This window comes from Spermophilus citellus (assembly GCF_964194105.1).
Source record: "Spermophilus citellus genome assembly, chromosome: 5".
NCBI classification, from domain to species: Eukaryota; Metazoa; Chordata; class Mammalia; order Rodentia; family Sciuridae; genus Spermophilus; species Spermophilus citellus.
In genome coordinates, this window is record NC_138186.1 from 117,989,319 (window position 1) to 118,003,202 (window position 13,884).

A 13,884-nucleotide genomic window follows, 5' to 3' on the forward strand; every position below is an offset into this window, starting at 1 on the left:
GCCCCAAGCATCACTGAGCTAAGTTTAGTCAGAATTAAAATTAAGGTCTGACTTCAAATTTCTGGCTCTCAGAGACAATTATAATAATAATCTTAAATGTTTCTTAATATGTAGAATAGTCTGGGAGTCTCCATGATCAGTCATGACTTCTATATACCTATACATCAAAGAACTGATTCTTACTTAGCTTAGTATGTGCTGCAGAAGCTCCTACATGCTCACATGAGCTGATTTATACATATCACTTACTAACTCTGCATTAGGTGACAGAATATTGGTAACTTGGATTTGGCTATGACAGGATATTTACATTATGGAAAGTAGCAAATGTCACAAACTGAGATGGGAAATAGTCACTAATTGAAGGGTAACCAAAATATCACATGTGTTTCCAAGAGTATGCATAGAACATATAAGAGATAATTTGTTATAATTCAGCATTTAACAAAGGCCTAGCCAAAGCTAACTGATCTAAATATTAGGGGTATATAAAACTGAGTTATTAGAAAAATATGTTATTAGTAAAAGAATATTTATAACCATGATAAAGTTCCAGAGATCAATTTTCTTAAGATTTCATAAATAACAAATACCTATGTCTAAAAACACTTGACAGTTTACAACTGGCTTTTATGTGCATCATATACCACCTCATTTAATCCTTTTTTTTTTTTTGGTGGGGGGGTGGACCAGAGATTGAACTCAGGGGCACTCAACCACTGAGCCACATCCCCAGCCCTATTTTGTATTGAGACAGGGTCTCACTGAGTTGCTTAACGCCTCGCCATTGCTGAGGCTGGCTTTGAACTCACAATCCTCCTGCCTCAGCTTTCCAAGCCACTGGGATTACAGGCATGGGCCACCACACCTGGCTTCATTTAATCATAATGAGAGCACTGGTATAGTAAGTATTTTGCTCCCCACTTCTGAGATGAATAATCTAAGGCCCAAAGCAAGTTAAATGACTTTCCCAGGTTCACAGAGATAGTAAATAAAGATCTTCACTACTGAAAAACCCATGTTGTAATTTAGGAGCTACTTATTTTTTCTCTTCTTTTTGCAGTGCTGGGGATCGAATCCAGGGGCTTGCATATGCTAGGCAAGCTCTCTACCACTGAGCTACATCCCTAGCCCTTTTTGTATTTTGAAATGGTATCTAAGTTGCCCATGCTGGCCCCAAACTTTTGAACCTCCTACCTTAGCTTCCTAGATAGCTGGAATTACAGGTGTGTGACACTCTGCCCAGCTATTATCTACATTCTCATACACTAATCTGGCATCCATAAATTATACATATGATAAATGCAAACCACAGAGACAAAGTCCCAAGAATGATAAACCTCTATGACTTGAAATATATAATAATCAATGTATTTTGAGTACATAAGGGGCCTCAATATAAAATGTACAAACATACATAAAAGTTTCAACTATAGAGTATCATTTTTTTTTTTAAAGAGAGAGTGAGAGAGGAGAGAGAGAGAGAGAGAGAATTTTTAATATTTATTTTTTTTTTTTTAGTTCTCGGCGGACACAACATCTTTGTTGGTATGTGGTGCTGAGGATCGAACCCGGGCCGCACGCATGCCAGGCGAGCGCGCTACCGCTTGAGCCACATCCCCAGCCCTATAGAGTATCATTTAATCTGAAATTAATGTATGATAATTTACACTGAAATCTTGATTTACTGTGATTTTGTTTCCTTAGAGTTTGAATAAAATTTACAAGAACTTTCAGAGAATGCTTTTGGAGTATCCAGGTCTTTAAAAAACAAAGCTATCCAAGGAAGCCTGTGCTGGTGCCTGCAGTTGTTGAACTAAATTTTCCTACAGCAAACAAAAATATTCAAGCATTTTACTAATATTACACCTATTATTCTACAATATTACACAATATTCAAAGCACTGTTTTATATATTTAATAGGTGTTATTGTTGATGGTAAGTACGTCATCACACAGATGAAAATGATTATATATGATAAATCAGATTAAACAATCAGATGCCAATTACTGTTGATGGCAAAGTATGATGGAATGCTGTTTTATCCTTTGAAAAGCATTTTAAAGTAAAGGCTAAAGTCATCATTTCTCCTCTTATTTTCTACCTCCTTAGTTTTGTCTAAGTTTCATCTAATCACTGTCAGATTAAGTCAAGGCCAGAAGGATACAATAGTCTTAATAATTCCTGCCTATTATATTAACTTCAAAGGAGCTTCAAACCACTTTTCAAATAATTACTAATTTAAACAAAAGATTATTAACTAAGTAACCATTACAACAACAGCTGGTTTAATTGAATTCTTCAATTAAACAGACAGGAGTAGCAGAATTCTGGTGTGGGTATTACTTAAGCAGTGTCAAATGAAAGAAAATTAGCAAAAAAATAAAATAAAATAAAAATCAGATATACCATCCAAAGAGTTTACATAACAAAATATATGGAGTAAATAAAATTAGCAAAGGGTTCTAAGAACTGTGAGAATAAAGGAAATTGTTACCGCTTTCTACTTGGTGCTAAATCCCTTGTGGGGAGGGTCTCTTCCAAGGTGTTATGTGGAACAGTGCTTAATAAACACTGGTGAAAGTGAACTAAATTTAAACTATATCTTGAGCTGGATCCTGAAGGAAAAATCTTTTTAAATAGCAAAAAGGAAGGTAATACACATTTTGGCCTGGAAGTCTTTAGGTTGCTGGGGAAGAGAAAATTCAAATATAGGAAAGGGCATAAAATATTTTCCATTCAACCAGACATATTTTTCTTTTATGAGCCCCAAACAGAACTGTATTAAAACATTAATCACAGGCAATAGCATTATTATTTTTTTCTTTTCCTGCAGTGCTAGGAACTGAAATCCAGGACCTTGCACATGCTAGGCAAGTACTTTACCATACCTATCCCTTCTCATTTTATTTTCAGAGAAGGTCTCCCTAAGTTGCTCAGGCTGGCCTGGAATTTGTGAACTTCCTGGGATGACAGGTATACACCATTACACCCAGCAGCCACTAGTGATTTTTTAAAACTAATGTGCAGACTGGGGACGTAGCTTATTGGTAGAGTATTTCCCTGGGATGTGGGAGGCCCTGGGTTGGCTTCCCAGCACTAACAACATCAACATGACATCAAAACAAAATTTATGCCAGATGCAATGGCACAGTCCTCTAATCCCAGTGATTCACAGGCCAAGGCATGAGGATCCCAAGTTCAAGGTCATCCTTGAACTTATTGAGACCTTCAACACCTTAGCAAGACTTTGTCTCAAAAAATAAAAAGGACTGAGAATGTAGCTCAGTGGTAACATGCCCCTGAATTCAATCTGCAGTGCCAAAATAAATTTTACAAAAACAGTAATTTAGTCAACTAGACCTTTATTATTTCTTACTTTCAATCCTGATTTTATCCCTAATCTTGGCTAAAATTCAATCCTAAAACTCTTAACATTAAAGTTATTAATTGCCAACCAGACGATGGATTTTATGTTAAGGAGTAGTAAGAAGACATTAGATTTGGGTGACTGGGATATAGTAAATGACACAAACAAGAGAGAATATAAGAAAATGATGATGAAGTTGGTTTGGAACAATGGAGTATAGACTGCCAGGGGGACAGCCAAATAGAAAGAAAAGAATTCAGCTAGGGTGACAGAATAGAATCTAAAACCAAGATCTTAAAATCATTTTCATAGAATCAAGATTTTGAAATCAAATTTATCAATTCTCTAAAGAAGTAACTGTAGAAGGAGACCATGTTCCAAACCAATACTTAGGGTATCTTAAAATAAACACGTAAACTGGAGTAAAAGGCATTAATGAATGAAATGCAGAAGTAACATCAAAAGTGGCAGACAGAAAAATAGAATTATATGATGCCATATAGACCAAGGAAAAAGACAGTCTCAAGACCAGACAGGCCAGAGGAACAAATGGTTTATTGTAGTAAAGAAGAACAGGAGTAAGGCAGGACACTGGGTTTGGTAAGCTAGGGGTCACAAATGTCCTTTTATAAAGCAGTTTTTATCAAGAGATAAATTAGATGCCAGACTATAACAAGTTAGGGTAAGTGGAATCCAAAAGTGAACATCAAGGATGTTCCAGAAGTATAGGAATAAGAGTGGAATAAAAATAGAACAAATGTTAAAGAAAACAACATGGATACAAGATTTATTTTAAAATCAGGAAAAGGACTATGAACGTTTGAAGGAAAGAAGAAACTTGAGAAGGGGAAAATGATAATACTATCATATAAGAATCTTAGGCAGGGCAGGGTGATATTTAGAAGATAGGAAAGGAACCAGTAAGTTCGACTTTGGAAGGGAAGAGTAACTCTTTATCTGAGGCTGTTTCATAGGCAGAGTTGTGTTGACAAAAAGTGGAAGTGAGCAAGGTCACACAACCAACTCCGACATTAACAGATGTTTATTTGTTGTTAGCCATGTAGTCTCAGGACTAGGAATCCAAGTCCTAGCTTTGAAAGACTAAATAAGCTACTAACTGTCTAAATCCAGCTTTCCTTATCTACGTTATAAATGAAATAACATTGAAGGCACCTACCACATTGTACAGTACAGTTTATTTTACTGTCTCTCACAGGGAGGGACAATCCCTTTTACTCTTTCACCTGTACCTCATAAAATGTAGGTACTTTAAAAATGCCTATAAGAAAAAGAGTGTGAGTATAAAACACAAATAAGTGAGGAGGAGTAGAAAAGGTAGGGGGAAAGATAAGAGGTATAGCAGCCCCAGGTAATTAATTAACATTAATACTTTTTTGAATAAAGCTGAATGCAAACTCAGAGTAGAATTTTAATGAAAGCGAAGTTGGTTTAGAGCTTCTTCAGAAATAGGTTAGGAAAATAATGGAAGAAGCCGAAAACTAAGCAGCAGGACAGACTCAGGTGAAGCAGGAAAGCATGAGTTTGTTTTAGGTCAACTTAGCACCTTCTCTAGCACAGTATATTCTAACAGCAAAGAAAGTAGGCTGATAAAACAAATTTAAAGTCCTTTTAAAAAGCACTGGACATGGGCTGGACTTGTAGCTCAGTGGTAGAGTGCTTGTCTAGCACATATGAGGCACTGGATTCGATCCTTAGCAACACATAAAAATCAAGAAAGAAAGAAGGTATTTATCCATCTATAACTAAATTTTTTTTAAAATTGAACATCCAATAAACATAATTTCTATGAAAATAAATTAGACAAAGCATTTCTTAGCTCATTTTTTAGGTATAAATAATGTTAATTTCTTTTAGACCCTTCAAGTAAGTATGAAAGGCTAAAAACATATATTCATTGGGAAAAAATGTCAGTCCCTGGCACAGGATATGCAGGCCAAGAGTGGGGGAGTGAGGAAAACATGTGAGGGTCTCTATGTATTAAGTCAAGGGGGATATATTCAGGGAAAGGACATTTGGTAAGGTTAAGGAAAAAAACGAGATTTATGGGATTATGTTTAGGGTAACTCTGCAGGACAGTGGTAGTAAGTAACATAAACACATGCTTGGGACATTGTATGGGAGTGAATGTCTTCGTGGGCTTGCTTGTCAATTCCCAGTGATTTCTCAACTTAGAATTACAGGATCTTATTGGGGGGGAGGGGTAGACTATACGCCTACATTTTCCAACATATTTTCTAAAAATAATGTGCAGAAGTAATTTTAAAATTAACTTCTTAAATAAGAGTATTAAATAGGGAAACCATCTTTGAAGGAATTTCAGCTTCTTAATAAATTATTTAAGGAGTAATTACCTACCTATTTTGACTCTCCCTCTCTCAGGACCTTCTCCCATTACTAGGATATTTGCTGGTTTCTAGAAATAAAAATAGAGCATTCAAATTACTGTTTATTCCTTTGACATGCTCTAAAATGGAAAAACTTCTTATAATATGAAAATAGCATTTGTGTATTTTCATCAAAACTAAACTTAAAATCAAATAGCAAGCACCTTCTACATAGTTAAAGCACTCAACACACTTGAAGTTAGCACTAACTTTACATAAACATCCTTGCCATGGAAACATAACTTATTTTCAAAATTATGCCATTCAAATAATTACAAAACAATTAAAGTTACTGTTTATAATCATCTCACACAAAAAAATAGTAATAACAATTTTAAAACCTGCATAAGTTATATAAACTGATTATTGCCAGAACAAAGAGTTAGTGTGGATGAAAATTTTTTATATAAAAATTTCAAACCACAATAAAATTGCCTTCACTTAAATAAATCAAATGGAACATTCTTTACTAAATATTCCTAACCTGCCATAGGAAAACATGACCAACATTTAACAGACTCCATTAAAATTCATATGTACATGCAAAAGTAAGAAACTCCAAATATAATTTCAAAATGTAGAAAAGTAAAAACCAAGGTTAATACAGAGCTATATAAAGAAAATGAGTAGGCGGTAAATGTATCTACCATCTTTTAAGCTATCTTTATCTTCAGACATTTGGAAAAAGAAACTGCAGAGAGATTTGGGGTGGGAAGAGGCAAGTGAGTCTTTGTCGAGAAAATTTGTGTTTAAATTTACTGAATTCATTTATTTAATCGATTAATATGTTTTAATGTCTTCTAGGGGCAAAGAACCATACCTAAGCATTAAGAGGAAAAACAAAAACATCATAAAACCAAGATCCTAATCTCCAGATGCTCACTATGTAGAAAAAAAAATTGGAAGTTTTGTATAATATTAAAAGCTTGGCCTGAGGCCTTTCTTCCATTAGAGATTTAACTGGGCTACCTTTATGATCCCTCTCAATCTGCTAATTTTTTTAAGCATTTCAATGAAAACAATAAGTACTACTTTTTAGAAGTTCAAAGTCAGAAGTGATTAACTAGAGATTTCATTACTGAGGGAAATGTTCACGGGGGTGTGGGGGTGTGGGAACTATATCCTTTTGCAGATCCTGAAAAATGAACAGCAATCAGCATGGCAGAGTAGAGGAAGAGTGAGAGCACCAGAGCATCACAGAAGGTGAAAAAACTGTGAATGGGTATACTGAGGATACAATAAGAAGTCTGACTTAGCAGGAGAAGGCTCATGTTGGGGGAAGTTGGATGAAACTGGACTCTGGATAGTCTTAAATACCAGGTGAAGTAATCTGAGCTTTATACTACAGGTAGTGAGATTATAGGAAAGGTGGAATAAGAGAACTGGGCATGAAGTGATAAGGGACCAGAGAGGAAGAAATGGAGCTGAGAAGTGTTTAGAGGAGAAAATGTAGAGAACTTTGTGACTACTTGAAATCAAAGATTAAGAAAGAGTGATAAAGATTTCACCAAAGTTTTCTGAATCTATGTGCTCAAAAGAATGACAGTGCCTTCTATGGAAATAGAAAAGTTATGAGAGATACTGGTTTGGGATGGGGAACAACAAAGAATAGTTGACACTAAGTTTGAGTAACATGAGATGCCTAAGTCATACTAGCCAGGGGAGTGAGAATAAGAAAATTTGGATTTGAAAGTTATTGCCACTACAGTGTAATAATTAAAAACGTGAGACATGATTAATTCACCATAGAAAAATAAGAAAAATAACATCAGATAAAAACTGATGAATGAATAAATTTCAAAATTCAAGTTTGGAAAAAGAATCAAGTTTGGTAACTACTTATCAAAGATACATTACTACTGTACTGCAGACCTTTAGGGAAAAAATTTTAAAGACCTTGACTTTGTCAAGAAGCATAAGCCTAGTAAGGCATGTTGGGAAAGACAGCTTTTTTAGAATAGAATGCATATTATAAAAAGTGACAAAATAGAAAAGTACCAAAAGAATGATTCTTTTCAGTGAATATCAGATAGTCTTTAGGAAGATGACTTTGGATGACTACAAGTAAACAGGACACAGATTTATTAAGAAGAAACAAAAGAATGACTGTTTCGGCAAATGGAACCCTACAGGTAAGAACACAGTCACATAAAAACACATACATACCATATTAAGAGCCTGTATGAGTATTTTTATGTGAGTAGAGCATAGAATGATTTGTACAGAAATAAGACTAGAAAACTATGTTGGGAATAAAATACCACATTAAAAAAAACTGGAATCTATTCTATAGGCAAAGCAAAACAAGACAATGAGATAATCATACCTATTTAAGAAAGAAAATCTGGGAACAATATGAAGAATAGATTGGAAGGTTAGATGAATCAATGACCAATGAAGCACGAAGTAGAGGTTGGAAATGAGCTACAATAGTCTAGAGAAAAGTACAACTTAATCTGTGGCAATGGTCACAGAGCAACACAAAAACATTTCAAGGTAAAAGTTCAAGACTTGTCATCATTGTTTTTTTTACACCATTCTCTCCATCCTCATTTATTCAATAAATATTGATTATATGCATACTAAGCAATAGACAATGGTTTTGATGTGAGAAATGTGACAGAAAAAAAACAGGAAAAATTCTTGCCCTTTTGGAGTTTATATTCTAGTGGAAAGAGAATAAATAAGTATATACATAGTACATCACATATTATAAGTAATATGGAAATAAAGAAAATAAGGAGACTGCCATATCTTGTATTATGGCTAACTAAGTGTTCTAAGGGACCCTGCCCTTACAGAACAATTATATGCAGCATAAGGAAAATTTCTCAAAGTGTCCCTTATCTCACAGGAGTCAAAGATATCTACAACAACTTTCAGCCTCTGAACAATGTATCCTTATGGATGGAGAGTTAAGGAAAGGCAGAATGGACCTCAGAGCAGATACTAAATACACAATTCCCTTGAGACATGGAACCCTGAATCATCAACCAGGTGAGGAAGTTGAGTCTTCTATTCTACAATTGCCAAGACCCCGATGGGAACTAGACCTAGATACCACCAGAAGAAGCAAAAGCAAAACCTTTCCAGAGGCAAAAAACTTCCCAACTTAGGCCTGAGGAATCATGTTTCCATAGTGAATTAAAATCAGAATCCATTCATATGCTATTGACAAGAGGTAACCTAAATGAAGGACCCTAAAAGCTAAAAATTTAAGAATGTTTAAAATATATTAACTGCTTAAGGAAAGCTGAGTCAAGCACAGAAATGTCAGACTAAATAATTTTGAAGACAAAAGCATAATTATTAGGTCCAGAAACGGTCATTATATAATGATACAAAGTTCAATTTACCAGAAAGAGGCAACGATTCTATACTTGTTACATTTTACTTATACACACACATACAAACACACATACTTATGTATGTATGTACGTATATATGTGTTTAAAACTTGATATAACTTCAGGGAGAAAAAAGACCAATGATAATATAGCTTTTTAAATACTGATATTTCAAGCAGACAAAGATTAGTTTTGTATACTACCCAAAGAATACAATTAACAAGGATGAACTAGTGGGTATATACTCAACTTTTTACCCAATAATTAGAGAATATATGTTTTTCCCTCTCAGGCACATTTACAAATGTTGATTATATACCAACAGGTCTCAAGAAATTGTTATTAAATGGACTATGTTCTCTTGACTACAATTCAATTAACTTAAAGTCAATTATAAAAATATAAATTTAAAACTTAGAATATTTCTAACGAACTCATAAGTAAAAGGAGAAATCATAAAGAAAATTAAAATACTCAGGAATTAAATATTTAAAATACTTCATTTCAAAACCTGTGAAACGCAGCTAATACAATACTATATTATAAGGAAATTTATAAATTAACTATGTTAGGAAAAAAGTAAGCCTGGAAATAATGAATTAAGAGGACAAGAAGAAAGAAAGGAGGAGGAGAGGAAGGAGGAGGAAAAAAAGGATGCAGCAGCTACTGCTCAAGAAAATAAACAAAAAGAGAGTAGAAGGAAAAAGACAAAAGGGCAGAAATTTATGAACCCGAGACGATTTATGAAGTCCATTGGACAACTGGAGCAAGAAGAGAGAGGTACAAAATAAACAACATTACAAATGAAGAAAAAAATACATAACTATGATCCAGTGGAGGACAGAAAGATAAAAGAATCCTATGAAGAACTTAACTAATTTGAAAACATATACATAATAGCCAAAGTCAAGAAGATGTAGCCTACAAATTGATTCAAAATGAATTAGAAAACCTGAAGAAATTAAGAAGCACTGAATTAAGTTGAAACTGTAGTTTATCTAACTATTCCTATTAGGCCAGTTTAATTTTGATAGCAAAACCAGACAAAGCATAAAAAAGAAAAATTTCAGAATAATTTCACTCTTCAGAATAGATAAAAAAAATTTAAACAAAATATCAGTAAATCAAATCTAGGAAACAAGAATACCAATATAGTCTAACATGAGAAAATCCATACAAGTCTATAAAGATGAAAATGATGCAATCATTTTGATAGATGCTGAAAAAGCAGTGGATAAAATTTAATACTCATTCATAATAAAAATTATCAGCAACTTAGACTAGAAAAAAATTTTCTTTTTCTTTTTAGTTGTTGATGGACCTTTATTTTATTTGTTTATTTATATGTGGTGCTAGAAATCGAATGCAGTGCCTCACACATAGGCGGCAAGTGCTCTACTGCTGAGCTACAACTCCAGCCCCGGGAAACAATTTTCTTAATTTGATAAAGGGTATATATCAAAATCTAAGAAGAAAACACTGGAAATACTCCCTTTAAGATTGGTAATAGCACATGTCTGTAATCTTAGCAACTTAGGAAGCTAAGGCAGGAGGATCCCAAGTTCCAAACTAAGCAATTTAGTGAAACCCTCTCAAAAAATTAAAAGGGTTGGGGATGCAGCTTAGTGGTAGAGCACCCCTAGATTCAATCCCCAGTAACACACACACACACACACACACACACACACACACACACACACACGAATTCAGGGATGTCCACTATCATCACTTCTAAAGTTAACATGTATTGTAAATACAATGCTATAGGTCAATATTAAAGGCACATGAATTATAAAGACAGAAATAAAACTATTCAGATGATTTCATTATCTACATCAAAAAACTCAAAAGATAAGTTATTAGCAATCATAGAAGGGTTTAGAGAGATATCTGGCTAATTGAATAATATAAAAAAGTCAATGCATTTCTATATTTTAATAAAAGTAAGAGCTAGGAAATATATATATTTCAAAGCCAATGCTTCTATAGAAACAAGAACTATACAGTATTTAGGAATAAATTAACAAGGATGTTATGGTTTAGATGTGGTGTCCCCCAAAAGCTCATGTGAGAGAATGCAAAAAGGTTTGAAGGAGAAATGACTGGGTTATAGACTTAACCTAATCAGTGAATTAATCCTCTTGATAGGGATTAAGTAAGTAGTAATTGAAGTGGTAGGGTGTAGCTAGAGGTGGTGGGAATTGGGGCGTGGTTTGGGGGGTGTATATATCTAGCCAGTGGAGTCTTTCTTTCTCTGCTTCTTGATCACCAGGTAAGCTGCTTCCCTCTGCCACAGTCTTTCACCATGATGTTCTGCCTCACCTCAAGCCCTGAGGAAAGGAGCTGACCTTCTATGGATAAAAACCTCTGAAACCCTGAGCCCTCAAATATGCTTTTCCTTCTCTACAATTGTTCTGGTCAGATCTTTTAGTCATAGCAGCAAAAAAGCTGACTAAAACAAAGGATGTACATGATACGTATGGAATCTTATTTTAAATGACATAAAGAAGTCCTAAATAAAGACCTCATGTTTAGAGATAAAAAGACTCAATGTAGTAAAGATATCAATTCTCCTCATATTTATTTTTAAATTCAATGTGATTTCAATTAAAAAATCCCATTAGAGTTTTTGTAATGCGGGAGGTAGGACTTGAAAAGCTGATTCTAAAAAGAGCAAAGGGCGGCTGGGGATGTGGCTCAAGCGGTAGCGCGCTTGCCTGGCATGTGTGCGGCCCGGGTTCGATCCTCAGCACCACATACCAACAGAGATGTTGTGTCCGCCGAGAACTATAAATATTAAAAAAAAAAATTCTCTCTCTCTCTCTCTCTCTCTCTCTCTCTCTCTCTCTCTCTCTCTCCTCTCTCACTCTCTCTTTAAAAAAAAAAAAAAGAGCAAAGGGCTAAGAATAGCCAAGATACAAAGAATATTATACAGGGGATTGAGGAGTGGGAATAGGAATCTGGCTCAAAACCAGATACCAAAGCTTGTTTTAGAGCTATGATAATTATCAGTGTGATGGTAGTACAGGAACAGATAAACTAATCAATGATGGAAACCATGATACTGACAGAAGAACAACTTGAGATCAATGGAAAAAGGAACAACTATTTTAAAAACGATGCTGTAACAACAGATGAGGATTTGTATAAATGTGAAAAAATAAAATGAATCATCACCTTCCCCCCCCACACACACACACACATCAATTGCGACCAAAGATCTAAATAACACACACATCAATTTCAACTGAAGATCTAAATAAAAAGTAAACCTTTAGAACTTCAGAGAAAAAGTCTGAGAACATCTTTTTTGATCCTGAGGTAGATTTAAATTTTTTAAAACAAGTCACAAAAAACTCCGATCATAAAAGACTGAGAAATTTGACTATGTTATAATAACTTCCAATCATCAAAAAATAATGAGAAAATTTAAAATCAAAGCACAAACTGGAAGAAGTACTTATAACACATACAAGCAAGAAAGATTAAAGAAATCATACAAGTTAAAATGAAAAACAACCAAACAGAAAAATGAGCAAAATGTCCAAACAGATAATCAACTAAAGCAGAAATTTTTAATAAGTATTATGAAAAGATGTTCAACCCTACCAATAAGGGAAATGTAAAGTAAGATTACAACGGACACTATTTTATACTTACTAGATTGGTTAAAAATTAAGAATAGGAAGTAGATCATTGGAAATTCCTATACATTGCTGGTTGGAGTATAAACTGGTATAACTTCTTTGGAAAACAATTTGACAACATCTTGCAAAAGTAAACAAATGCATACCCTTTGACTCAGTAATTCTATTTTTAGATATACCATAGAATGTTCATAATACCAGTTTGTATTTTTTTAAAACAGTAGTGAAAAAAGTCACTGAATTATAAACAAATGTAAAAACATGTTCAAATTGTGGAAGCACTGAATAAAAAAAGCAAGTTTTAGAAGACTACATACATACAACAGGATACCATTTTCAAAAAGCTTAAAATCAGGCAGAGCTAAATATACTAAACGAGATAAATCTTTTCTCTCCCCTTGCCCCAGTATTGGAGTGCTTTGAGGAGTGGAAATAGGAATCTGGACCCAGGAGTCCTTTCCAACTGAGCTACATCCCATTCCTTATTTATTTATTTGTTATTTTTAGACAGGGTCTCACTAAAGTGCCTCGAACTTGCAATCCCACTACATCTGCCTCCCAGGTCACTGGGATTCCAAGTGTATGCCATCTTACCCAGGAAGATAAATTCATTTTTAAATAGAAGAGAATAATTGATTCAAATCCAGGATATTTGTTCCCTCTTGGGAGGAGGAAGGAGAATATGGAACAACAAATAAAAGCATACTATTGGTAATCTTCTAGTTACTGAGTTAAGTGATAGGTTCTTGACAATTCACTGTATTTTTATGCCTTATGACATACAAATATTTTAGATATTCTTTTGTATGTACATATTCAGAAGATAATGAAGACAGAAAATAAAGCAAGGAATAGGGATAGGTACTGTTTTGAATAAACTGGTAAGGTGATATCTTCGACATTGTTTAAGCATTCTTTTCTCTTCAGAGAAAGCCTTCTGGAGAAAGTAACATTTTGCATAAGACCTGAAGGAGGTACAATAGTGAGCCAGCTGGATGTCTAAGGAAAGAGCAGTCCAGGCAGAAGAGCAACTTGCAAGGCTTGAGGCAAAAGTGTGCCTGGACAAATCAGATACAAAAACATATCAAAAAGATCGTGCACCATGATCAAGTGG

At 34.3% G+C, this 13,884-nt stretch overlaps 1 protein-coding gene across 9 annotated transcripts in view; it reads right to left on the reverse strand.

The window, feature by feature from the left end:
* CDK19 (cyclin dependent kinase 19) overlaps positions 1-13,884 on the reverse strand; it is a 164,287-nt gene that overhangs the window by 22,251 nt on the left and 128,152 nt on the right. For 7 of the 9 annotated variants that reach the window (XM_081294525.1, XM_081294528.1, XM_081294526.1 and 4 more), the window contains one exon: positions 5,748-5,805. The exons of the other annotated variants lie outside the window; for them this stretch is intronic. In XM_081294525.1, coding sequence (XP_081150651.1) covers positions 5,748-5,805 — 58 coding nt within the window. The remainder of the gene's footprint in view (positions 1-5,747; positions 5,806-13,884) is intronic. 9 annotated transcript variants of the gene reach the window in all.